This window comes from Temnothorax longispinosus, chromosome 3, assembly GCF_030848805.1.
Source record: "Temnothorax longispinosus isolate EJ_2023e chromosome 3, Tlon_JGU_v1, whole genome shotgun sequence".
NCBI lineage: Eukaryota > Metazoa > Arthropoda > Insecta > Hymenoptera > Formicidae > Temnothorax > Temnothorax longispinosus.
In genome coordinates, this window is record NC_092360.1 from 5056454 (window position 1) to 5084360 (window position 27907).

At 31.1% G+C, this 27907-nt stretch overlaps 3 protein-coding genes and 1 pseudogene across 7 annotated transcripts; 2 read left to right on the forward strand and 2 right to left on the reverse strand.

Annotated features, from left to right (window-relative positions):
* The first annotated feature begins 46 nt into the window (after nucleotides 1–46).
* On the forward strand, nucleotides 47–2617 carry LOC139809282 (vesicle transport protein SFT2C). The gene is made up of 3 exons (XM_071772056.1): nucleotides 47–1017; nucleotides 1686–1837; nucleotides 1916–2617. Exons 1-3 carry the CDS (start codon nucleotides 826–828, stop codon nucleotides 2181–2183), a joined length of 612 nt encoding a protein of 203 aa, XP_071628157.1. The 5' UTR covers nucleotides 47–825; the 3' UTR covers nucleotides 2184–2617.
* LOC139809281 (uncharacterized) lies at nucleotides 2018–4920 on the reverse strand. 2 transcript variants are annotated; one of them, XM_071772054.1, is made up of 7 exons: nucleotides 4545–4920; nucleotides 4325–4375; nucleotides 4126–4254; nucleotides 3845–4061; nucleotides 3137–3765; nucleotides 2764–3063; nucleotides 2018–2175 (listed from the first exon to the last, which is right to left on the reverse strand). In XM_071772054.1, the coding sequence occupies exons 1-5, from the start codon at nucleotides 4652–4654 to the stop codon at nucleotides 3139–3141; spliced, it is 1134 nt and encodes a 377-aa protein (XP_071628155.1). In that variant the 5' UTR covers nucleotides 4655–4920; the 3' UTR covers nucleotides 2018–2175; nucleotides 2764–3063; nucleotides 3137–3138. The 2 variants fall into 2 exon arrangements, with proteins under 2 accessions (XP_071628155.1, XP_071628154.1); XM_071772053.1 differs by having other exon boundaries at nucleotides 2764–3765.
* A 2743-nt stretch (nucleotides 4921–7663) lies between these two features.
* Nucleotides 7664–9533, reverse strand: LOC139809528 (cytochrome P450 9e2-like; annotated as a pseudogene).
* Nucleotides 9534–15883: 6350 nt separating this feature from the next.
* LOC139809268 (uncharacterized) lies at nucleotides 15884–27809 on the forward strand. Of its 4 annotated transcripts, XM_071772023.1 has the most exons (19): nucleotides 15888–16645; nucleotides 17806–18147; nucleotides 18506–18844; nucleotides 19152–19517; nucleotides 19881–20222; nucleotides 20591–20929; nucleotides 21238–21594; nucleotides 21957–22298; nucleotides 22378–22431; nucleotides 22815–23153; nucleotides 24340–24468; nucleotides 24612–24734; nucleotides 24874–24999; nucleotides 25424–25549; nucleotides 25684–25830; nucleotides 25982–26128; nucleotides 26250–26377; nucleotides 26910–27066; nucleotides 27171–27809. In XM_071772023.1, coding segments are annotated over exons 3-18 (3399 nt in total). In that variant the 5' UTR covers nucleotides 15888–16645; nucleotides 17806–18147; nucleotides 18506–18512; the 3' UTR covers nucleotides 26912–27066; nucleotides 27171–27809. The 4 variants fall into 4 exon arrangements, with proteins under 4 accessions (XP_071628126.1, XP_071628124.1, XP_071628123.1 ...); XM_071772022.1 differs by lacking the exons at nucleotides 26910–27066; nucleotides 27171–27809 and having other exon boundaries at nucleotides 26250–26694; XM_071772025.1 differs by lacking the exons at nucleotides 24612–24734; nucleotides 26910–27066; nucleotides 27171–27809 and having other exon boundaries at nucleotides 15884–16645; nucleotides 26250–26694.
* Nucleotides 27810–27907: the final 98 nt, after the last annotated feature.

Genomic DNA, 27907 nt, shown 5'->3' on the forward strand with positions numbered 1-27907 from the left:
AAACTTGATAATATTTTTTATTTAAAGTACACATCATCTAATTGCTTCGCAGTAGTCTGCCATTATTAGCCCAGCCGGAATGCTAGCGTCTTTTCGACGTCTATAGATGTCGATAGATGTCGAATCGGCATCTATAAGATGTCAATTCGACGTCTATAGACGTCGGCGTTCCGGCTGGGTAGTATATAAAACATATTCTTTTGTACTCAAAAGTCGAAATAATACAAAGCAAATTTCTCTTTATGATCGGCTCGGAATACAAACGCGAACTTATGACTAAAAATCAGGAGTATTTTAGATTGTATGGAGGACACACAGAATATACAGTGGAATAGGTAACAAATGCGGCTTATGTCTATTTCTATCAATGCGGATTAACTTCAATCTCAGTTAACTTACTTCTTATCTTCTTCTGATTCTTAAAACTGGGAAAGGGATAAAAAGCAAGTTAAACCGGGATTTAAGTTATTAATCTACATTGATAGAAATGGACATTATCCGACTATCTTTATCTACTTACAATGTTCCAATTGATTTTGGCTGCGTTCCTTTTGACGCTTTCACAGCGTGAGAGCATCCCTCCATTTCTGTTTAATATTTGATGTGCAACGAAGACAGAATGACGAAAGCGCTGAAGCGTCAAAAGGAACGTAGCCTTTGTGTCTCGCGCGATCGATAAAGTAATTCGTGGTAGTCGATAAAGTAGCGTGCCGGCTACACGATTACTTACCGATAATCGATAACAGCTGTTTCTTTCTTAGTTGATAACATAAGCTTTACGATCCCATGCGGCCCATGCCGCGAATGTGATATAAGTATGTCAAAATGGCCGATATCAATAAGGAGTTGAACGAGTATCTTCTCAGCAGCAAAAATGAAAAGCAATATAAAATCGCCATTCCATCGGTAGCGATATCGAGAACAAGCTTCGGGAGATGGTTCGGAAAAAATACTGACGATGCGGAGGAGGATGCAGGATGGGTCCAAAGATCTCAAAGAGAATGTTGTCCTACTATGGTAGTTTCTCATAACCTTAACGAACCGACGGATAAATCAACTGATGTTGATTATCGTGAAAATTCTGACTAGCCCAAGAAACATTTAATATAAGGGGCAGTGCCAACTTACTTATTCAGCGACGTTGCCCTAAATTCCAATTAATTTAATTGACTATTGTCAAGTGATACCTATGGTACTTTGTAAACATGGATAGAGCTCTCTATTAATCGTTTTGATATTCCAAACATGGGAAGAAAGATTAGACTAAGAACAAGGAATTGTATAGTTGAAATTGTTCTACCTTCTGAAGCAGTTCTACGAGTTGAATCAATTGCTGGTTAAGTTAATTGGAATTTTCAAAGTCGTCCTAGCTTGCAAATGCAATATTCTATCTGATATTTTCCAAGTTTTCTGTGTGAAGCATTTCTGTACGAAATATCTGTGAAATCAAATTCAATCAACTTTTATTTATATAAATAAATTTGCTAAAAATCATCCATTATTAATTCAAAAATCTAATGATCTTAGATTTAAAATCAGTACATTTTTTTATTGGTAGCAATGGATGGATTAAATAATTAACTTTATGCTCTTGTTATTGCATTAAATAAGATTTATATTAATGATGTTGAATATTGAATTCTCACAAGAAATATATTTACATCCTATTCTTTTTATTCTGATAGACGAGAACGCAGAGACTCATATCCTTCGCTGTATGTTTTCTTCTGGGATTATTATGCTTCTGTCTATCAGCGATTTATATACCCGTTTTATTACTCAAAGCAAGAAAATTTGCTATGCTTTATTCCTTAGGAAGTCTCTTCTTCGTAACGAGGTACATATACAATGTATTTAAGAAGTAATATGTATATATGAGAAGAATATTACGTTTCTAATGAAAAATTTCTTCCAGTTTTTGTTTTTTGTGGGGATCAAGTTATATGAAATCATTATTCCTAGCTGAGAAGAAGTACTTTACCTTGTTGTACTTCGCAACGTTAACAGGCACGCTCTATTTTGCTCTGCATTTGCAATCGACTCCTTTGACAGTACTGTGCGCTATTTTGCAGTTGATAGCTACGTTATCCTTTCTAATAAGTCATATACCAGGAGGAACAACTGGTCTCATGTTCTTTACAAGAATGTTTAGATCATCTGTGAAGTCAAGTTTACCTGTGTGATAAGATACTGCGCTTAGGATATATTTTAATGTTTTATAATAAAATACAACAATATTCCATCTCTTGCAATATTTTCTAAAGCATCACATGAAATTTATATTGAAACAAGGATATTAAATGAATTATTATTCATCTAATGTCTTTATATCTAATTGTTATTGAAATTAATACACAGAAGACTGACTTGAATCCATTTTGATTCGTACACTATATAGAATTTGTTATATGTTAATCCAATATCACATGTAATTGTATAAAAATATAGTAATATTACTGTTTCTTATTGCCAGAAACTTTAATCCAGTTGTATTACTTATATTAGTAAATACAATCCTATTTACTAATATAAGTACTTATTTAATTGACAATGCAAAATATAGGGCTAATCTTTGTATATAATAATCTATATAAAAATATATATATTTATTACTGTACATCATATTTTTGTTCTATTTTTTCTTTTTATAATTAATTCTTTTAAATTGAACGCAAATTTTCTCACGTATTTTGCTACAAGTATGAAAGATATAAATACTATAAGGTATTAGTTATTGGTTATATAATTTCCTAAAATCCTTACCATTAAGCAATCCTTCAAAGATAAGAATTTATTTGTTAGATATTTCAGTGTCGAAGGCAACGTTTGTTAACAATTTTTTAACATAAAATAAGATGAGTGTAATCACACTCGCTAACATTTTTTATTTGGAAAACTGATTGGAATTGTTATTTTTTGGATTTTCAAAAGCAATGTAATTTTTTTACTTCCAATATCACAATTTATTTTTACCCAATTATCTGAGATTTGTTATATATTTTTTATTCTTGTCCACACATTGGATTATTTTTTAACTCAAAATTCCTTATTATATGCAGGATCCTGAAAATCGTATCCAAAATTTGAATTTTATTCACTAGATAGACAATTACTTTACTAGTAAACTGTCAAGTACCTCTATCGCTTTTTCTTAGCTAATTTAGTTGCTTTTGTTCGTTTATCATTTCCTTGTATACGTTTTAGTTTTAACGATAAATAATTAGGTTTGTCATTTCTGCGTCTTTTTAATGTATAATTTTTTGTGTGTTTTATTGAATCTGAATTATTATCGATTGATTTCGATTTGTTAAAAGACTGATTCTTTTCTATATTTTCAGATTCTTCTGTATATTTTTCTTCTTTGCTGATATTTACATATCTTTTACTCTTCACTATAGTTGTACAATTTTTATCATTGACAGGATCAGGATCATTGTCTAAAGCAATAAATTCAGCCGATGGTGTTTGAGAGACTTGAGAACTTTTGCTGACAGTTGGCGGTATGAAAGCCCTCTTGTCTCGCGAAGATCTATATTTATATACATCTGTAAATACTGTAACAGATTTTTCTGGCTTAGAAATCTTTGGGTCTGTATCACAATCCATGCCTGTGGTCTTCGCTTCACACATTGTGTTCTTATCAGATGTCTCGTCGAGTTCAAAACGTTGGAGCAAGCACTCTGGCGCTTCAAAGTCTTCAAAAGCCTCTGCTATCGATTTGTACAATGGATGACAAACATTATCTGGACATTGCTTCACCTCTTGCTGCAGAAATAATAAATTTCTAAGAAATATCTACCTAAGAAATGTATACCTTTAAAGTGATAAAATATTTATACGCTACCTTTAAAGCAAAAGCTGCTGCGGTAAATCCCATTTTTTCTAATGTGACTATTTTCAGAATCGGTAGTAGAAGAACAGGTATTTTCTTGTTCACCGCCATAGTAACAATATGTTTTATTATTAGAGGCGGTTCAACATTAGCGTCTAATAAGACGCAACATACATTGTCCTTCTCTAAGGCTCGAGTAACTACATTGATACCCATAATCATAAATTTCCTGAAATTCAGACAAAATAGCTAAATTTCTAACTGTTTGCTGCCACAGAATATAGAGTACTTACAATATATCAGGCTTTGGAGATGCCGCTTCTAACATTTCTCTCCTAGCTAACGTACGATCTTCTTTTGACAGATTTTTAAGCACATGTTTAGAAATTCTATTACTAATCTGTTTGATTGACGGTAATATCCTGTAAGACATTTTCATGGCAATTAAAAACAATATTTTTCAAGTGTATCCATATCTTAAATCACACTTACGTATTTAAGTTCTTCGTCAACTCCGTATACTGATTTACATTGATGACTGGCCTAAGAAAATATTTTGCAAAAATAAGTACAAATTGCAATTATCTTTGTTCAAATGTTGATAATATTTATAAATAAATGTTTGTCTTTAATTAAATGTTTAATAATGCTATTATATTAAATTATTAAAACTAAGTTCTCCAAAAATTGACATTATTATGTGAAAGTATACCAGAAGTTCGAATTAGGCTGTGCCAAGATGTTCCGTAAGCCCTTGACAGGCCCTTTTTTAGCTGACAAGCTGTGCCTCTGCTGCTTCTTTGTTAATACCGGCGTAGTCATGTTAATATAATTATACACTTGTTAATATTCCTAAAAATGCTGAAATATATGTACACAGGTTAAGTAGAGTAAACTGGCCATCCCGGTCTTTTTCGTGCCTCGTGGGAGTCTTGGGACCGTCGACGGTCGAAAGCCCCTGTACACTAGCGCCAGTACATCCATTTTCGAAATTGGTACTACGTTCATTTTCCGACACTGTCGATAAAACATCATTTTGGTGCGCGTCCGTGCTATATCTGCAAATTTACACGGTTTCATCTGATAATGCACAATTTTATTTTATTTAATCTGGTACTAGTATCGACAAAAAGATTTAATATATAAGCAATATTTTTAAAGGCTGTCCTGCTTGTACCGAATGTCATTGCGATTAAATGCATTTTGGACTTTGCATTTTCTTAGTTATAAATTAAATATTAGTTTTTATCTTAAGTTTTAACTAACATCCGTTAGAAACAGGTCAACCTATAAAGGCCCTCCATCGCCCCTGCCGATTCCGATCGGCAGTCCTTTCTTTTATTTAAAAAAGTTACATTACAAAATTGATTTGACAATACAATAAAATTGTATATACAATATTTTCTTTTTGACATAAAATTATGTATGCAACATTCGGTATGCGTACAATAAAACGAAATTCTCACAAAATAAAACATGTGGCTATTATGTAACATTTTTTTATTATTAAATACCTAGTTCAAAGTTTTTTTAATTTACTTTATTTTTAATTTACGCGAGCAATCACAACCAAAAAAAGATCGTTAATAAAATGTATTACTTTTATTACTCAATCAAGCAGGATGTCAATTATTTTCATACTATTTTTGCGTAACTCGCAAAGGAAATGGCCAATACGCGAAAAAATAAAGAAAGCTTTGATGTAAGGCAATGATCAAACTGAAAAATACGCCACGAATGAAGCGATAATCTCAAATCAATTCCGATATGAATTAGAAACTCGTTGCAACGCGCGCGCGAGTTCCCTATAATTATTTCTTTACGTGATAATAAATGTCATTTAATTCATAAACATTAAACGTTTCTTAAAATCGCGTCTACGATTTTAATTACATATATAATTACATATAATCAAACAAACTGAATGATATAATTAATTGTGCGTATGAACTTTAGTTCTTGTTTTACTTTCAACAGCGAGATCGACTTTACAAAGCTTTAAAAAATCGCGAGCAAAAATCGTGTTATTATCACCGCGTTCAGTAAAGGATAACTGGCCCAATAATTTGACCAGCTCACAATCGCTCCGCCGAGTGGCACGCCAGGTAGTATATCCGATACAGAGAAGAATGATCCGCATAGTAGGTAGAGAGCGAGCTGTGCTCTGCTTTTATATCGTGTTCCACGAGATCAATCCACGAAGAAAAGTTAAGTGACCCGTTGAACACCAATTCCGCTGCAGGAGGAAATAACGAATCTCGGATCTTCCGGACTGCTCTCGATAGTGGTCATTTCGGTGGAGTTAACGACTATCACCTTACAATGATATTACAACTATCACCTTACAATGATATTACAACATCAAGATTCGCGCGAGGAAATATATTCTTCCATTGTTAAGAAGTACATTTTTTATTACAAAAAACATGGATAGAACAATTCCTACCGAAGAGTGGTTACAAATAATTATTATTTAGAAATAATAAAATACATACGTCTCTATTGTGGTTTTTATTAAATGTGCGAGTACAAAAGTTCTCGGGTACCGACTGTTCGAAATGAATCGAACCGATAACAATAAGGTTTCAATTAATTTCATAGTTAAACATTTAATAATATAAAATTCATGTCATTTTTATTTTTTCTGTGATATTATGTAGTTAAGTAATTAAGTGTAGGAGATTATCTAAATTAAATATATGAAATATCTCGTAAAGTAATCACTTTTCTATTACTTTACATTCATACTTTTATACGTAGATTATACGTAGATGAAAGAAAGCGAATAATAACAATAATTTTTACATTTGCAATTTTGCAAAATTGAATGCATTTATAAAATTCAATCGAATTTTTTAAAATAATTTTTACTGTTTCTTTTTTACACAACAACCGATTTCTTTCATTATTCTACGTATAAAAGTATGAAGGTACGGTTATCGAAAAGTGAATACTTTACGAGATATTTCATATTTTATATTAAAAATATTATTAAAAAGTTTTAAATATCTCAGGAAATTCTTAACAAAAAAGGGCTTTATTATAGTGTTTTGAAAACGTCTCGATGAGATCTACAACTTTTATTTCAAAAAAAAATAAAGTTTCATTTAAGAAATTAGTCTCCTTTAAAATTTCTTGAAAATGACGACATGTATGACACGACTCACATTGGAGAATCATATGTCCCCCTTCAAACCAAACAACTTTCGTCTAAAGCATTTCTTTCTAGAATCTAAAATCACAAATAAAAAGGTTTTTGGGGGTGATCGATTAAAATGGGACACCCTTTATAATATCTGGCAACGCAAATACAGAATAGACCCACTAGTAACGTAATGCATAAATATTTTATGACCTCGCATTCAAATGTCAGATCGGTTAAGAAATGCGATGCAAAAATATTCGTAGGCATTTCGTCATGTTATATACTTATTTAATCTATAATTAATCCAATATAACCGCATTTGTGTATTTCTTCATTATCGCTTACCTAAATTATACTTAAGTGTCATCATCACTGATGAATATCTCTGAGAATAAAGCTCTCTAAGAATAAAGCGGTAATAATTTTAGTAGAAGAATATTTTAGTAGATGGATGTAATTCTGCAACTCCTGTAGTTCTATAACAAGAAAGAAATACTTTCTTTAGAAAATTAAGACATTGTTTATATCATGTAATTGAGGAAAATGAAAACGCGAGAATAATTGCCATCAATGATATAAATTTGTCATATGAATGACAAAAAAAAAAGCAAAATTAAGTGTTTTAGAAATTCTATTAATAATAGATACTAATAAAATTTTTACATAATTATACTTATGAATATTTGTTACTGTTTGAATAGAATTATAATTTCTCGCCATTCCCATTCAAAACATATTTTAGAAAATAGCAACGCCTTCAAGTTGTGATCTTCAACGCACGATGCATAGTCTCTCCGCAGAACATTTAACCAGTATCCATTCTCCGGCCTCATTGTCAGGTGTTTCTTACTGTATCTTATTGACTTAATTGATTTTCGCGCAATGTTTCAATTCACATCGCGCTAATAGAAAAAATAGCACGACTTTGTTCATCAATGTGCCGAATCTCTTGCCAATGCATATTTTCGCTCCTGATCCAAATGGAAAATAAAACGAAACATCATATGGTTGTTAACTAAAAACCTTTCCGGACGAAATTTCTCGGGATCATCATAATATTTCTCATCATGATAAACTGCGTGAATCGGAATCCAAATAATCATGCCCTTGTTTACAATGAAAGGCTTCTTCCCCGGCAACGCAGGCGGCAATTTAAAAGCTCTATTACATACTCTTTCCAAGACGAAAGCTGAAAAAAGTCTAAGGGCTTCCTTTATCACCGCGTCTAAATATTCCAGCTGATTAATAATTTCATAAGTTACATTCCCATTTGACTCGTTCAAAACATTATCTATCTCTTAGCGTAGTTTTATCTGAACACTTGGATTAGCCATGAGTTGATGCGCTATAAAAGACATCGCACCTGAACTCGTTTCAAAGCCACCGAAGTAGAAAACGTATAGGCTTGTGCGATCATATTATCTGTATCTAATTGTATTCGATCTTTTTTGCCTCTGTTATCTATCATCAATTGTATCATATCTGGACGTGTAATATGCTCGGCGTCACGAACAGCGATTACGTTCTTTATACTGGTCTCAAAATATTTTATTGGTTGATAGTTTAAAAGTTTTATATTGAGTAATCGTCCGAGCGTCCGAAAGGTTCTAACAAAAATCTATTTTATGGTGCGAATCACTGACATATGAGTTATATCTTTTCCACAAATGTAGAACTTATTTGTCGGATTTCTCATAGAATAGATTTTGATTCCGTAACAGCATAAGACAATTATGTCATTCGTATACCTATCGAAGACATCTTTCATATTCACGTTACGTTTATCCGCTGGTAATGCTGATATAAAGTTAGTATAGTCCACAGCAAGTTCCGACATCTAAGTAAACATAATTCTAATTTTATTGGATGTAAAGGAGGAACTCAGCAAATGTCTTACATCTTGCTACTTCTTTTTTTGCAGAGAAAACAGAGTCTGTGTGATTATATCGTCATTAAAATCAGCAAAAACAAGGCGGTCGTGAAAAGCATCGAAATTTCTTGACAAGAACAGATTTAATGAGTTCCGGGTCGCGGATCAGGAGAATCGGTCTCGTTGTAGCGTATAATCCAATGTACTTTGCGTCTCGATTAAAATTGTACATCCTTCGGATGAAATCGACGAATAATATTTGGCGAAATATGACTGACGCCATTGCCCCTACGATTGGGACAAGTGGTACGTGGATAATACCTTGTCTTCTGAAGTAGTTAAAATTCCTGAAGAGATAATGAGTGACGAGAGCACCAATTATGATTGTCAACACAATTGATAAGTATTCCATGACAAATGTCACTAGGAACTTTTATTTTGAGAGAATTTCGAGATACTTGTTGAAGATTCCCGATTATCCGAAACAAGATTATCGCGAGCAAAATACTGATAAAATGGATAGCACGTAAGCAGGTGTTGCAGAAATGAATCATAGCGAACGATTGTTTCCAAATCAACGTTCTGCTGTCTAATATTAATTGCCAGAACTGGTTCCCAAACATAATTGTATTACAGTCCAGATTCAGAATATGATTGAATATTTCGAACAATACTCATCAATCTTAAGTCAATCTTAATTTATTAAGTGCAATCTTGAAATGTTATAAATCACAGTTGTATTAACATCTTAAGACACATATCTTAAGACGATCTTAATATAAGATTTTGATATATGAATATGGATCTTCCGGCCGATTTCGTTGTCGACGTTTACTGTCCCACTTTTGCCACGCGTATCTAAGCAAAACGCAATGCTGGACCCTTGTAAACTGCAAGACACGTGATATTTCATCTCAGGGAGGCTATGCGTGCTGTAAGTATAATAAAATTATAATCCCTCTGGGCAATATCAAATAGCTAGATAGAACATTTCAAAACGCGTCAGCAATAGTACCGTGGATGACGTAAATATACTGTTATGCTTGTAACTGTTAAGGGATTTTATCGCGATTTACTTTTGTACGGACATATATATATATATATATATATATATATATATATATATATATATATCCGCACCATTTGTTATTTAGGTTTTTTCGAGGTATAATATACTACCACTTTCTTTTTTTTTTTTTGAGGAAACAACATATACACTACTATACGTGTACTTGGCGCCTTTCTTTACCTTTTTTTTAAGAAAGACAGAGAGCTTGTAAATGTCGCAATTAACGTCTTGGACGAGTATAGTAGTGTTCAACAACAAGGATCTGTACATATAGAAATAAATTTTCTTTACTAAACACATGCACATGTAAAGAAGATTAGGCTATTTACAAACATCTTTATTCCTGTATTACAATAATATAAAACAATGGCTTAAATCTTAGCACAACACTGTTCTTTTTGCTGTATTGAATATGCTATATTTTACAGAAGGCGTATATAAAAGATGTAAGAGGACTTGCGGTAAAAATTGATGCAAGTCTCAATAACTTCAAGGATTAAACTGACGAATATACAAAAGCTGCTAGATGTACTCAAAGCTATATTACGTAATGATGTTCATTGCGCCATATTATCGCTATATTTTCGCTTTGTTAAAAAATTATAATAAATTATAATAAATTGAGTTAATCGCAGCGCGCGACAAAGTTATGTACGTGAGCACTGTGAGCGATTTAATGATTGTAACCTTACTTGTATAGATTTCCTAGAAAAATATTTCTATATTATGTTTAACAACAATATTAAATATTAACATTTCATAACTGCCAAACGTTTCTAGTTGAGCGCAATTGCACGAGTTACGAATCATTTATAGACTTTTTTCTCAGTTAACTAGTTTCTACTACATTAAAATCTTGCATAGAAAAAAATGTGTTGGCATATCGCGCAAGAATCATCGATATCTAAGTAAACAATTAATCAAATATATACAGTATATATGCGTACATCTGGATTAATCCGAAAGCTTAGTCTCCATCTTTTGAAACATAAAATAATTTTATGCCACGACAGTGAAGTGCGGAATACAAGTTACTGAAAAATAATGTTCAAAAGACGAATCTTTAAATGAATTAGCAACCTTTAAATAATTTGAAAAGATAACACGGGACGTTAAATAAAATGCGCCATTTAACAATAACTTCTAAGGTAACAAGTTTAATCTACGGTGACCTAAATTTAAACGTGAAAAGAAATTAAATTATTTCAATGAGTTCTCGAATCGTCCCCAATCAGAAATAGCTATGAGTCACGTAGAAACGAATTTCCTAATTTGCAAATGTAAAAATTATTATTATTATTCGCTTCCTTTCATCTACGTATAATTTACGAATAAAAACAATCTACGTATAAAAGTACGAAGGTAAAGTAATAGAAAAGTGAATACTTTACGAGATATTTCATATATTTACTAAATATTAAATGTAACATTTAAATAATTAGAATTGTCAAAATCTGACTGATATCAGAGGGTACCCAATCGATTCGTCTCAAATTTATTAAGTACTCACACATTTTTAATTACGTTCATATATAATCACGATTTATTTAAGTACGAATCTTTCAAAATTTTATCAAGCAAATATAAGTTATTACATATTAAAATTCTTAATATGTAATATATCATACATTGCATATGTATTTTATTATATTAAATAACCTGAAAGATTTAAAAATTAATTAGTGTTCTAGAATGGAGGAATATCCAGTACCTGAAAAAGTTTCTTAAAAGAAACTAAAGATTAAATGGGAAAATATATCCATTATTTGTAATCACTTTTTTCTCAAAGAAGTCGCATAAAACAATCAAACTTAAATTTTTTAATTTCTTTAATATATAATTAAAATTTGTCTATAAACAGTTACTATCCATGTTCAATCTAAGTTTCTTAGCGTTAAAGTAACATTAAGATTAATGGAAGAATATTTAATAAGAAGAATAAAGTCTCTTCTTTCAGAATATGTTCGATTTCGTGATTTGACTTTAAAAATTACGTAGTTGTCGTCGTTAACTTATTGCCGAAACCACTGCTTCCGGGAACCGTTAAAAAAACCCGAAATTAATTTCGACCCTGTGACGAAAACTCTTATATTCAACGAGACACCGATCTAGGCGCCGCAGATGGGTCCTATAGAAACCAACGAGAAATAACTCTCTACGATAAAGATCGTTACAAACCACGCATTTATTAGCGTCCACCTGACGCGAGAGGCAGCGATAAGGCATCCTTATCGCTGCTCTATCACCGAGGCAGCGATCGCGTCCATGAACGTGAAAATAACACGATATTTGCAATAACTTCGCAAAAATGTTTTATTGAGAACAATATAAAATATGACGTTTTAAATTCTGATTTTTATAATAATTTTATAACGTATGATAAACTGAAATCCGAAATTTTACAAAACTATTAATTATTTGCCATTTCATATATAGTAACTAAGACGCGAATGTCGACTTTCACGAGTAAAAATTTTATACGTAAATAATCATTGTCTTAGCATCGAACCTTTTCACATTTTTACTCAATTAATTATATTACTTGTACCAATAGTGATATAATACGAAATTTTGAATGAAAGATCTGCCGATTTTATTAACAATTTTTTAGTAAATAAAAACTACTAAAGTTTTAAAGTAAACCGTTAATAGGAATGCGTTAATCATATCAGAAAAAATTAACAACGTTCGTTAATAGAATCTTAAGTTTGACTTAATTTTGCTTTTAATTTCACAATAATACACGTACATTAATTTAATCATTCAAATTATACAATCAAAAAATGAATAATTATACAGTAGCAACGGAAAGTAAAACAGACATCAAGAAATGAAAGAATTTTATTAATCGCGTTCTAATAAAAATCGTCGTAATTATACATATATGTGATTATATCTCACAATCAGTCGCAAATATCTAGATTTCATTAATATAATGTAGAAACACGAGAAATTTAAAAATTAATTGATGACTCGATCAATCAATTTAGGTATCAATAAATGGACAAACAATGTTTAGTATAAACCGAACCGAACCGCGAACCGAATCACAAATCATTACTAAGTAATTAAGTCTTAATCTCACTTTAGATATCAAGTGCAGAGATATTCAAACTAAATGACGTGAGATCCAAAGGGATTAATAATTTCTCCATATAATTAATATCGCAATCAATATAATGAATTTATTAAGTTCTTATTCTTATATTATACATATCTATATAAAAATATTTCGTTATTAACGCAAATTATTAAATTTATATTTAATATGACATATCGAAAATACATATCTACGATTACGTTATGTATTTTATTGTAATATAATTGATATGAAAACTATCAACTTTCAGATATATCTACATAAAAAATGATTTTGTCCCGCAACAAAATATTCACTGGATCTCACGTTATTTTATTTTGCTTTGTTTATACAAAGCCAAGCTACATGGATAGACTATAAAAGATTAAAATAAAATCGGTGCATTATGTATATAATACATTCACTGTGCTCCGATCACAGCCGGACTTAAAACACAGTTATCATTAAAACGTTAACAGTTTTTTAATAATTAAATCGTGTCGATTTAATTGTGGGGGGATGGGAGGGTTTTTTAACGTTCTAATGATAACTGTGTTTTAAGGACGTTCTCTCGTCCTTATACTAGAAAAAATCGATTTTCTTAAAATTTTCTTGAAACTGTGAATATACGTTAATTTAGGTGTGCTTTATGCGTGGTATAAATTTCAGTATCTCTTCCGGTATAAAAAATAAAGATACTGAGCCTCAAAATTTCAAAAAAAATTTTAAAATTTAATTTTTTTAGTTTTGGCATTTTTTCCTTATAGAACTCGACGAGAGGAGCAACTTTGGTCCTTTTGGCCAACCTCGTATCTCTTACCGTTTGGCCTGGAAAACCTTTTTATTAGTAAAAGTTGAAACTTTGAGGCTCAATATCTTGATTTTTTCTACCGAAAGAGGTACTGAAATTTATACCACACATAAAGCACACCTAAATTAACGTATATTCACAGTTTCAAGAAAATTCCAAAAAAATCGATTTTCTCTAGTATAAGGACGAGAGAACGTCCTTAAGTCCAGCTGTGATCGGAGCACAGTGAATAGTTGGAATATATATGTGTTACAATAATACATATAAAAATCAGATATGAATTTTCCGTAACATCTATTAATGCTATGTATAATGGTCTTACTTCTCATTGTAGCCTTTACAACTTTTTATACCAAGATATTGTGCATGTTAAATGTACTTAATAAACATATATAACAAAAATTTCATACTTTTATTAATTTATAATTTTTTACAATTTGCGACCCAAATTTTTCTTAATTTTTACTTCTGTCAGAGTCCTGTAATTTTTTAATAGTCTGAAACATTGGTTACATCGCATTGGTTCTGTGAATGTTAATTGAAATAAACAATAACTGACATTTTGAATAATCGCTCAATCTTCCGTGAGCCATTTATACAATAATATAATTAAAAATTAATTATATATGGTAAACTAAACTTTTAATAAAAAAATTTTTTTATTTTTCATATTATAGTTGCTCATATTTAAGAATAAACATGGCTACCAAAGGTTGAAATTTTTTTGAAATGGTAGCACTCGTATACTTTACACGCAGAGAATTATGTACTAAATTAGAATATGGGGATCGATCATGTATCTTTTCCTCTAAAACGGAAACGTGAAAAGTGAAAAGTTTATCTCTTTCTATTCAACGCCAATAGAAAAAAATAGTTACATGAAACTTTTCACGATTCCGCTCTAAGGAAAAAGTTACATGATCGCTACCCAGAACTTGACTACTCTACTCGAGAAGAAAAGGGGATGAGCGAAAGGGAGAATTGCGGCCAACCGTCCTTTTTTGTTGGGCTGTGTTTAGTAATTCAACCTATAGCATTGTAGCTGCACACAATGTAAGGAATAGGGAACAAGGAATAGGGGATAGGGAATAACCGAATAAAGAACATGTTAAGGGCAGGTGACTAAGAATCAATTACACAAAAAATGTACGAGAAATACTCGATGGTTTTAATCAGAGAAAAGGCCCAACACAACGTCGAATCAGTCGAATGTAAGAGAGTGTAAAAACGTAAGAGATACAAAAGAAGAACGTGAACGGGCAAAGTGACAAACTGTTAAACTGTAATTTGTGGCGTTGGTGACTTGCTTAGAGAGATTGTGATTGGTCAGCAAAGACAATAATCTCGAACAGAACAGTTTAATATTAACATATGCATTGTTCACGTGGCATGCAGAATATAGAATAAAATTTTATTACTGTTTCTTAACGTTTCTTAACTGTTCGTCTATTCTGTGTTAATGAATTACATATGTTAATGCATTACATATATTAATATTAAACTGTTCCCTATTTCTTTTATTGTGCGCAACCCCTTAGAGTCGCAGTATAAGTAATACACAGTAGAGAGACTGAACTTTTTTGGTGGTAATAAATTTTATCGTACCAGGAATATGGCGGCCTGTATGTATGAACAAAGAGAAAGATACTTCCCTCTCATTCTCTCTTAAGCGTTCGTACAGCTCAGAAGATGGCGGCGAGTCCGTGACCTGGGACCCATTACATCAAAGGTGCCGACGCTCAGTGTCACTACTGTATTTACTTATACTAGGGTGCGTTCAGGAACTACGTTTAGGCGTACTTAGGTAACTCTAATGCTATAGTGTAACTATAGCTTAGAGTTACCCACAGGTTAAATTTCTGAACGCAGCCCTTTGTTAGAGTTACCTAGGAGGTGTGCCTAGGCGTAATTTGAACGCACCCCTGCCGTACTTTACGACAACAATTGAATACCATTGACCAATCAAAAGTCTGCTAAACAGAGGGAGAACGGTCGCAAAGCAATCCGTCTTTACCTTCTCGGGACCCGGGCGCTAGCATGGGAGTTCACATTCCAATGTTGTACATAGTTCTATGGCTTAGTTTACACCGTAGAAACTCTTGATACGGGTATCAAGCTGGTGCGGACTAAGTGTTAGATACGCTTCTGTTTACATCGACCGTGTTAAATCATATTAGTGATTTTTTCAAGACGTTTTTCAATTTCGATTACGTATACAATGGTTTCAACTTGTATGTATCAAGCCAATCAGACAGCACATTAAGAATGCATTTGATACGCGTATCAACTTAGTCTGATGCAAGCTGTTCTCGAGTATCGTACCATTTCTGATACTCCGTCGTTTACATCAATCGTACCAATGGATTTAGTCCTAATATAATACTTGGTATGCGTATCAAATGCTCGGTGTAAACAAGATTTACACGCTGAAACTTAAGACAGTAATCATATGTGTATGCTGGATATTCACTTGTCTGCCTATGCATATTGAGTTTTTATTCGTATATTCGATTTCATGTACAATTAAAATTTTAAAGCAAAAAAATCACTAACAAGAATTCATGGCAAAATCAAAAGGCTGATAATTGCGATTATATCCAAAATCAAACTACACACGGGTCCAGGAGTTTTAATTTTAACACACATCTAGTGCGACACTTTATTTCAAAGTATTTAACCTTTTTGCTATGGTGGCGTTGGCCGAATAGCGATTATGGAGTACGGCAGCATAAACCGCCAGCGTTCGCCTTGGAGCGAAGAAGTGCTATAACTCCACCGTTTTAACTCGTTGCATTAAAGATATATAATTTTTCAAGCATAAAAGTAAAACGGGTTTTACGTAAGTACAAAATTATATTTTAAAATTATATTTTATTATTATTTTAAACTTCGTATTTAATACGCTACAAGCAAAGTTAGTAACAATACACGGCTATGCCGACTATAGCCGGCGCTAGTATCTACGAATGTCACATGGATGCCGGCTAGTAACGTTAGGAGCGAAAAGGTTAATGCTTGTGGGAAATAAAAATGACTTTTACTAAAAAATGCCGAGCAGATAGGTTGGTTAAAAACAACATTTATACAAAATGCGAATGCGTATTGTGAAGTACTCAATGTACGTTGTGCCATAAAATAGATTTTTAATTTAAAGTGATAAATAAATATGAACAACTTTGGTAGGTTTCATAAAAACTTACATTGCACATATAATGACTAACACAAAATTCAACATACACCAATTTCTAAAGAATAATATGATGTTGATCTCCGCCCTCGTTATCATTCTTATATATTGGAAGTGTATGAACAACTGCCAGACCATTTTGGATATTAAACTTTTTCTCTAAAGAACACATACCAATTTCGAAAAAAGTAAAAAAAAACGCGTGTAGTGTACGTGCTACAAAATCTTTATTGAAAAAAATTTTGATCTAATTTGGTCGTATAATTCCACTAATATTTCTTACTACAAAAACAATAACAACAGAAGGGTCAAATGGACATACAAAACACTTGGCACTAAGTGTTTTTTATGTGTGAATCTAAATAATAAAAAACCGGAACAGGTTATATATCGTTGTTTTAAAAAAGAACAGGTATACAACAAGTATAATAAAAAAACATCATTAAGAAAACCAGATGTTACTAATTTATCATATTTACTTGGCGCAAACCATTTGATATTATTGTTTTTGTGGTAAAAAGTACAAATGGCATTATAAGACCAAATTAGATCAAAATTTTCTTCCTTTAATAAAGATTTTGTATGGAGCACGTACACTTGGCGCGTTTTTTATTTTATTTTTGAAGAATATAAGTTTTATACAAATGTAGGTTCTGGTAATTAGACAAATTTAAACTATATATCTACATATATAAACATACATCCTAATAAATAATCCATGCCCCTTTTTGTCCATTGTGACAAATTTTACAAACGCTTATTGTTGCTGCAAACGCTGTACCACATTTAATATCGGACAATCTGTATTACAGGACAATTATAATGACACCGAGGAGAAGCAGCAAGTTGTGGAATTATTTTGAGGAATTGAATCCTACGCTGATAAAGTGCACGACCTGTAAAAAATAAATTAAGATATCTCACCCATCATACCGTATACAAACGTTCAGAGCACACTTATTAAATGTGCATGGAATATTTCTCGATAATGACACTCTCTCACTACCTGACGACTTAAAACAATATTACTCAAAATTACCTGGATATAAGGCAAAATGCAATAATTGTGGCAAAACATTATCCTTCTTAACAAAAGTTGGAAGTTTACGAAAACATTTAAGAAGACATTCCACAAGAATCCAGAGTCGAAATAAGTAAGTACACAATCAAAACATTATTTAAATACTAAAAATTGTAAATGTAATAATAAAACAATCAGTAGCTAAAAAAAATTGAGTGAATAATAGTGTTTATCGGGACAGCCATATAATATTTATTCGCAATTTTGATCATAAATGTGCATGTACACTTGGTACGTTTTTTTATCTTTCTTTTTAAATATGTTTAAAGATCTGTACGCGATCTGATAATTATGCAAATTTTAACTATATATCCGTATAAACATACATTCTAATAAGTAAACCATGCTTCTTTATGACCTTTGTGAGAAATTCTACAAACGCTCGTTTAGGCAATCACAGTACATTTAATATCAAGCAATTTGTATTACAGAACAGTTATGGTACCGAGAAAGAAACGCAGCGAGTTGTGGAATTATTTCGAGAAATTGAAACCTTTGCTAGTAAAGTGCACGACCTGTAAAAGAGAAATTAAGGTATCTGACCGAACATGCTACATAAAATTAATGAGACTGCACTTAAGTAGACATGGAATATTTCTCGATAATGACACTTACACACTACCTGACGATTTAAGGCAGTGTTACTCGGAATTACCGGGATATAAGGCAAAATGTAATAATTGCGGCGAAACTGTATCCTTCTTAACAAATTTTAGCAGTTTACGAAGACATTTCAGAAGACATTGCACAAAAATCCAGAGTCAAGATGAGTAAGTACACAATAAAAAAATTATTAGCTAAAGAAAATTGAGTGAATAAAAGTTTTTATCGGCGCATCCATATAATATTTATATGCAATTTTGATCATAAATGTGCATGTACACCTGATGCGTTTATATTACTTTTTTTTTAAATATGTTTGAAAATCTGTACGGGATCCGATAATTATGCAAATTTTAAATATATATCCGTATAAACATACATCCTAATAAATAAATCATGCCTCTTTATGATCTTTGTGAGAAATTTTACAAACGCTTGTTGATGCAATCACTGTACCACATTTAATATGTATAGGTATTACAGACAAAATGTATACAGAACAGTTATGGTACCGAGAAAAAAACGCAGCAAGTTATGGAATTATTTCGAGGAATTAAAACCTACGCTGGTAAAGTGCACGACCTGTAAAAAAAAAATTAAGATACCTCATCCAACAAGACGCACAAAAATAATGAGAGCACACATATTAAATGTACATGGAATATCTCTTGATGATGACACTCTCTCACTACCTGACGACTTAAAACAATATTACTCGAAATTACCTGGATATAAGGCAAAATGCAATAATTGTGGCAAAACATTATCCTTCTTATCAAATATTAGAAATTTACGAAGACATTTAAAAAGACATTCTACAATAATCCAGAGTCGAGATGAGTAAGTACACAATCAAAAAATAATTAAAATACTAAAAATTATAAAATAAATGTAATGATAAAACAATCAGAAGCTAAAGAAAATTGAATAAATAAAAGTTTTTATCGGGGCATCCATATAATATTTATTTACAATTTTGATCATAAATATGCACGTACATCTGGTGCGTTTTTACATTTCTTTTTGAATATGTTGAAGATCTGTATGCGATCTGATAATTATGCAAATTTTAATTATATATCCGTATAAACATACATCCTAATAAGTAAACCATGCCACTTTATGACCTTTGTGAGAAATTCTACAAACGCTTGTTGAGGCAATTACTGTACCACATTTAATATCAGACAATATGTACTATAGAACAGTTATGGTATCGAAAAAAAAACGCAGCAAATTGTGGAATTATTTCGAAGAATTGAAACCTACACTGGTAAAGTGCACGACCTGTAAAAAAGAAATTAAGATATCTCACCCATCATACCGTATACAAACGTTCAGAGCACACTTATTAAATGTGCATGGAATATTTCTCGATAATGACACTCTCTCACTACCTGACGACTTAAAACAATATTACTCAAAATTACCTGGATATAAGGCAAAATGCAATAATTGCGGCGAAACACTATCCTTCTTAACAAATATTGCACATTTACGAAAACATTTAAGAAGACATTCCACAAGAATCCAGAGTCGAAATAAGTAAGTACACAATCAAAACATTATTTAAATACATTAATTAAATAAAAATTGTAAATGTAATAATAAAACAATCAGTAGCTAAAAAAAATTGAGTGAATAATAGTGTTTATCGGGACAGCCATATAATATTTATTCGCAATTTTGATCATAAATGTGCATGTACACTTGGTACGTTTTTTTATCTTTCTTTTTAAATATGTTTAAAGATCTGTACGCGATCTGATAATTATGCAAATTTTAACTATATATCCGTATAAACATACATTCTAATAAGTAAACCATGCTTCTTTATGACCTTTGTGAGAAATTCTACAAACGCTCGTTTAGGCAATCACAGTACATTTAATATCAAGCAATTTGTATTACAGAACAGTTATGGTACCGAGTAAGAAACGCAGCGAGTTGTGGAATTATTTCGAGAAATTGAAACCTTTGCTAGTAAAGTGCACGACCTGTAAAAGAGAAATTAAGGTATCTGACCGAACACGCTACATAAAATTAATGAGACTGCACTTAAGTAGACATGGAATATTTCTCGATAATGACACTTACACACTACCTGACGATTTAAGGCAGTGTTACTCGGAATTACCGGGATATAAGGCAAAATGTAATAATTGCGGCGAAACTGTATCCTTCTTAACAAATTTTAGCAGTTTACGAAGACATTTCAGAAGACATTGCACAAAAATCCAGAGTCAAGATGAGTAAGTACACAATAAAAAAATTATTAGCTAAAGATAATTGAGTGAATAAAAGTTTTTATCGGCGCATCCATATAATATTTATATGCAATTTTGATCATAAATGTGCATGTACACCTGATGCGTTTATATTACTTTTTTTTTTAAATATGTTTGAAAATCTGTACGGGATCCGATAATTATGCAAATTTTAAATATATATCCGTATAAACATACATCCTAATAAATAAATCATGCCTCTTTATGATCTTTGTGAGAAATTTTACAAACGCTTGTTGATGCAATCACTGTACCACATTTAATATGTATAGGTATTACAGACAAAATGTATACAGAACAGTTATGGTACCGAGAAAAAAACGCAGCAAGTTATGGAATTATTTCGAGGAATTAAAACCTACGCTGGTAAAGTGCACGACCTGTAAAAAAGAAATTAAGGTATCTCACCCAGCAACAAAAGCAATGAGAGTACATTTAAGTAAACATGAAATATTTCTCGATAATGACATTCGTACACTACCTGACGACTTAAAACAATATTACTCAAAATTACCTGGATATAAGGCAAAATGCAATAATTGTGGCAAAACATTATCCTTCTTAACAAATATTACACGTTTACGAAAACATTTAAGAAGACATTCCACAAAAATTTTGAGTCAAGATGAGTAAGTACACATTCAAAAAGTTATTAAAATACTAAAGACTATAAAATAAATATAATGATAAAACAATCAATAGCTGAAAAAATTGAACGAATAAAAGTTTTTATCAGGGCATGCTTGTAATATTTATTTGCAATTTTGATCATAAATATGCACGCACATCTGGTGCGTTTTTACATTTCTTTTTGAATATGTTGAAGATCTGTATGCGATCTGATAATTATGCAAATTTTAATTATATATCCGTATAAACATACATCCTAATAAGTAAACCATGCCACTTTATGACCTTTGTGAGAAATTCTACAAACGCTTGTTGAGGCAATTACTGTACCACATTTAATATCAGACAATATGTACTACAGAACAGTTATGGTATCGAAAAAAAAACGCAGCAAATTGTGGAATTATTTCGAAGAATTGAAACCTACTCTGGTAAAGTGCACGATATGTAAAAAAGAAATTAAAATATCTAGTTTATCAACAAGACGCATAAAAATAATAAGAGCACACTTATTAAAAAAACATGGAATATCTCCTGATGATGACACTTTACTACATGACGACTTAAAACAATATTACTCGCAGTTACCGGGATATAAGGCAAAATGTAATAATTGTGGTAAAGCAATATCTTTCTTAACAAATATTGCACCTTTACGAAGACATTTAAAAAGACATTCCACAAGAATCCAGAGTCGAAATAAGTAAGTACACAATCAAAAAATTATTTAAATACTAAAAATTATAAATGTAATAATCCTTCTTAACAAAAACAAATATTAGAAATTTACGAAGACATTTAAAAAGACATTCCACAATAATCCAAAGTCGAGATGAGTAAGTAATACACAATGAAACAATTATTAAAATACTAAAGATTATAAAATAAATGTAATGACAACACAATCAATAGATAAAAAAAATTGAGCGAATAAGAGTTTTTATCGGGGCATCCATATCATATTTATATGCAATTTTGATCATAAATATGCATGTACACCTGGTGCGTTTTTTTTTTTTTTTTTTTTTTTTTTTTTTTTTTTTTAATATGTTTGAAGATCTGTACGATAATTATGCAAATTTTAACTATATATCCATATAAAAAAACATACATCGTAATAAGTAAACCATACCTCTTTACGACCTTTGTGACAAATTCTACAAACGCTTGTTGAGGCAATGACTCTACCACATTTAATATCAGACAATATGTATTACAGAACAGTTATGGTACCGAGAAAAAAACGCAGCAAGTTGTGGAATTATTTCGAGGAATTGAAACCTACGCTGGTAAAGTGCACGACCTGTAAAAAAGAAATTAAGGTATTTCACCCAAAACACTCCACAAAATTAATGAGGCTGCACTTAAGTAAACATGGAATATTTCTCGATAACGACACTTTCTCACTACATGACGATTTAAAACAATATTACTCGGAGTTATCGGGATATAAGGCAAAATGTAATGATTGTGGCAAAACAATGTCTTTCTTAACAAATATTACACGTTTACGAAAACATTTAAGAAGACATTCCACAAGAATCCTGAGTCGAGATGAGTAAGTACACAATCAAAAATTATTTTAATATTAAGGATTATTAATGCTTATTTGCAATTCTGATCATAAATGTGCCTCTTAAATCGTAATAATGATTATTTCTAATTATTTCGCAAATATAATTTAAATAAATATGAATCCCTTATTTTCACGTTCTTTCATGCATCATAGATATAGACAATTCAGAAATTTAGATTAAATATTTATTTGTTTGACATTAGTATTGCAGAAATTCGAGATAGATATATAAGATGTACGATTTATACATAGTTCTTATAGATATTTAAATTGAATAGCTCTATTTAATAAAATCTATATAAGACAACTCTCATATCTGCCATCCACTGATTACGTAGATGAATAATAGTTAATAAATTAATAATAATTAATAAAAGTTTCTGTTAGACAACAATCAACCGTTCTTTGTAGTATTTGAATACACGTTGTAGACCTACAAATGTCAGCATAGTGATATTGTTTATTTGTTATTCTTGAGTTATTATTGTATATGTATATAGCACCAACCTAATTTTTGACATATTGTACCGTACAATTCTTCATAAGAACATCCTATCATTTTAGACCGTTTTAATTGGTGACCGTATCCGTTTTATGTTTAAACACGTACTCACATTAAGACAGCTTCTATTATAAATTATATATTAGAAAACCGTCTCTTTCAGGCGACGTATATAAATAATAAATAAGTAAAACACGATGGATATAATAATATATACAATTAAATTAACGTACAAAATATCATAAGTTTAATTAGTCCACTTTACGGTCAGGACAAAATTTTGCTAGCCTAATAAAATTGTTCGTGTGAATATATGTATATTTCTTCGTCTCAACTAAAGCTGGAATAGAACAATTACGTTAAAATAGCGATTCACCCTAACTTAATTTGAAATCATATATCGTGTTTCACTTATCTATTAATTATATGTTCAATCTAGACATTAATTGTTTGAAATTAGCATTACAGAAATTCGAGGTATAAAACGTTCTCTCTCTCTTTCTATCTCTTTTTCTTTCTTCCTCCTACTCACTTTTACTTACAAAATTTCACTCCATTACGGTTCACGTCAATAAGTACATAATAGCATTAAGTAATACATACAGTTGTAGTATTTTAATAATTATTACTTTTTTCTATTTTTAATCACACCACTTTTCTATACAGACCAAGCGCTTCAAGTTTAGCGGATGATAATGTGGGTCTTTCTGCGCGCCGTCAAGGTCAAGATACATCTGGTTTGCTCGTTCAGTCATTTATTAAAGAAACGACAGAAAAATCAGGCGCACTTAATGAGTAATTATTCGATTTTCTTATGTCACACAATATAATAATGTCTTGATATTTAAATTCATTCTTACTCTTTTGCAAGAAAGTAAGTTACAACGTTAATATTTTAAATAATGCCATTTCTCTAATTGCACCGTATTTCTATGCAGATCAAGCACTTCAAGTTCAGTGGAATATATGGATCCTACTGCGAAACGTCAAAGTGGAGAACTATCTGGTTTGCCCGTTCAATCATTTAGAGAAACGACAGAAAGAACAGGCACTCTTAATGAGTAATTATTCGTATTGCTTATATCATACAATATAATAATACTCTAATATTTAAATATTTACTCTCTTGCAAAAGAATAACTTATGACGTTAATGTTTTAAATAATTCCATTTTTTTAATTACTCCATATTTCTATGCAGACCAGGCACTTCAATTTCAACGGATTATAACACGAATCCTACCGCAGAATGTCAAAGTCAGGAAACAGTTGATTTGGATCCTCAAACATGTGAACAATCGAGAAAGGGTACAAGGGCATGTGATGGGTAATTATTGTCATGACAAATCGACTATTGGCTTTTTGGTCAGATTAGTCATCAAGACTTTTCGACCACGGCTTTTGGTCTTTTTAAATTGATGCAATTTTGATGCTTATATATAATACATTAAAATAGAGATGCTCCCTAATTTGATTGATATCATATCAATATTTCACTTATCTATTATAATCACAAATTCAGTCTAGATATTAATTGATTGACATTAGCATTACAGAAATTTGAGCTGTAAAACATTATCTCCCTATCTCTTTCTTTTTCTTCCTCCTACTCATTGTCACTACAAAACTTCACTCCACTACGGTTCACCGTCAATAAGTACATAATAGCATTAAGTAATATATGTACAGTTGTAGAATTTTAATGATTATTATTCTTTTTTTAATTTTAATCACACCATTTTTCTATCCAGACCAAGCAGTTCAAGTTTAGCGGATAATAGTATAGATTCTTCTGCAGACCGTCAAAGTCAAGATGCATCTGATTTGCCCATACAAGCACTTAAAGAAGCGATAGAAAAAACAGGCGCACTTAATGAGTAATTATTCGTATTGTTTATATCATACAATATAACAATATCTTGATATTTAAATATTTACTTTTTTGCAAAAGAATGATTTATAACATTAATTTAAATAATTACTTTTCTAATTGCACCGTATTTTAATGCAGACCAAGCACCTTCAGTTCAACGGCTTATATTATGGATCTTTCTACGGGAAAATATATTCCTCTGCATCAAAATCAAGAACAAGTACCATCTAGTTTACCCGTTCAATCATTTAAAGAAACGGCAGAAAATACAGGAGTACTTGATGAGTAATTATTCGTTTAGTTTATATAGTATAACGTAATGGTATCCAAATAGTTAAATATTTACTTTTCTGCACAAGTATATTTTACAACTGTGACATTTTAAAAATAATTACTCTCTCCTTTTTACTTTTAATCACATCACGTTTCTATACAGACCGAGCACTTCAAGTTCAGCGGATTATGTTATGGATCCTTCTGCAGAACATCAAAGTGGAGAACCATGTGGTTTTCCCGTTCAATCATTTGAACAAATGACAGAAGGAACAAGCGCACTTCATTCAGATTGGTTCTATTATACAATGTAATGATATCAAACTAGTTGAAATATTGACTTTTCTACATAAATGTAACTTACAACTGTGACATTTTAATTAATTATATTGTTTCTTTTTAATTTTTAATTATACTACATTTCTATGCAGACCAAGCGATTCAAGTTCAACGTATTACGTTATGGCTCCTTCTGCAGAACATCAAAGTGGAGAACAACCTGGTTTGCCCGTTCAATCATTTGAACAAATGACAGAAGGAACAAGCGCACTTCATTCGTGTATTGATTTTATTATACAATTTAATAAATACCCAACTAATTAAATATTGATTTTTCTGCACATATGTAACGTACAAGTGTGAACATTTTTATATTATCGTATTTTTTACTTTTAATCACATCACATTTCTATGCCGACCAAGCACTTCAACTTTAGCGGATTATAGTATGGATTCTTCCGCAACACGTCAAAGTCAAGAATACCGTGTTTGCTTGTTCACTCATTTAAACAAATAACAGTAAAAGAAACAGTCGCACTTGATGAGTAATTATACGTTTTACTTATATCATAAATCAATAAAATATAAATAAAATGATATCCCCCATCTAATATTCAAATATTTACTTTTTTTTTAATAATTTAACTGCAATATTTTAAACAATTTAATTTGCCTACTTTTTAATCACACATCAAAAATATTGTTTTCCTTCATTACCAATATACACGACTATAACATTTTAAATTTTAGCGTAATTAAAACGTCTAATAATGCATGTTTTATTTTTAATCATGACGTATTCGAATTTACAGAAATGTTTCGAGTTGTTGAAAATCAATGGTCTCTCTTTTACGGATTTCGATTCCATTGTGTCATATAGCATTAGAGTCGGAAATTATCTGTATTCAAGAAAAACCGTACGTCGGCATCGCTTAAACAACCAAAAGAATAAAGAAGCGTTTTTAATGAGTAATTATTTGCTTTGCTTTTAACATTATGCAATTTATTCTATATAACATTATGTTTTTCTTTTCAATAGTAACAATAAATTTAAAAATTATTTTGATATACAGGGTGTCGCAGGTCAGGTCATTAAAACTACATGGTCTTATAAGAAATTGAATGTAGAGAAAAAAGTTTCTATAAACATAGGTCCGGAAACGTTTCGCGCAGAGTTCGTCGAAAGACGTACGAACGAAGCGCAACGAGTAAAAAAGGAATAACGAAAAGGCTGCTCGTCAAAAGAAGAATGTTCTATAGCCCAGGCATCGACGATGCTGCGTAAGATAAAAAATAATTTCATTCAACAATTTATCCACAGCATGCATTACAGTGTCACTGTCACGTAAAACTTTAAACGCAATTTTCACGAAACAGTTTTAAAAATTGGTACCAGAAATATCTCGGAAACTAGTAAACCGATTTGCATGAAATTTTTTACAGTTACTCTCAATACACAATAGTACTAAAAAATTCGAACTTGTAAAATAAATAAATAACTAATCGTTATAAAATTTGCGAAAAGCCTCTGTGAACTGATTTGTAGACAATTATGGTAAACAATTGTGTCAAATATGAAATTAATCAAATAACGTTCTCAAGTTATCGTTACAGTTTAAAAAAATGTTATTCTAAAAATCGGACACAATGATGTTAATACTCACTATAAAATACAATTATTTATACCAAGATATTGTGCATATTAAATGTACTTGATAAACATATATGTATATAACAACAATTTCATACTTCTATTAATTTATAACTTTTTACAATTTGCGACCAAAATTTTTCTAAATTTTTACTTCTG

Coding starts and splice junctions, on each gene's coding strand:
- LOC139809268 (XM_071772022.1), top strand. CDS start 18,513: ATGGTACCGAGAAAGAAACGCAGCGAGTTGTGGAATTATTTCGAGAAA. Junction 25,000..25,423: donor GGTACAAGGGCATGTGATGG/GTAATTATTGTC, acceptor TTTTCTATCCAG/ACCAAGCAGTTCAAGTTTAG. Junction 25,550..25,683: donor AAAACAGGCGCACTTAATGA/GTAATTATTCGT, acceptor ATTTTAATGCAG/ACCAAGCACCTTCAGTTCAA.
- LOC139809282 (XM_071772056.1), top strand. CDS start 826: ATGGCCGATATCAATAAGGAGTTGAACGAGTATCTTCTCAGCAGCAAA. Junction 1,018..1,685: donor GAGAATGTTGTCCTACTATG/GTAGTTTCTCAT, acceptor TTATTCTGATAG/ACGAGAACGCAGAGACTCAT. Junction 1,838..1,915: donor AGTCTCTTCTTCGTAACGAG/GTACATATACAA, acceptor AATTTCTTCCAG/TTTTTGTTTTTTGTGGGGAT.
- LOC139809281 (XM_071772054.1), bottom strand. CDS start 4,654: ATGACTACGCCGGTATTAACAAAGAAGCAGCAGAGGCACAGCTTGTCA. Junction 4,062..4,125: donor TCTCCAAAGCCTGATATATT/GTAAGTACTCTA, acceptor TCTGAATTTCAG/GAAATTTATGATTATGGGTA. Junction 3,766..3,844: donor CAGCAGCTTTTGCTTTAAAG/GTAGCGTATAAA, acceptor TTATTTCTGCAG/CAAGAGGTGAAGCAATGTCC.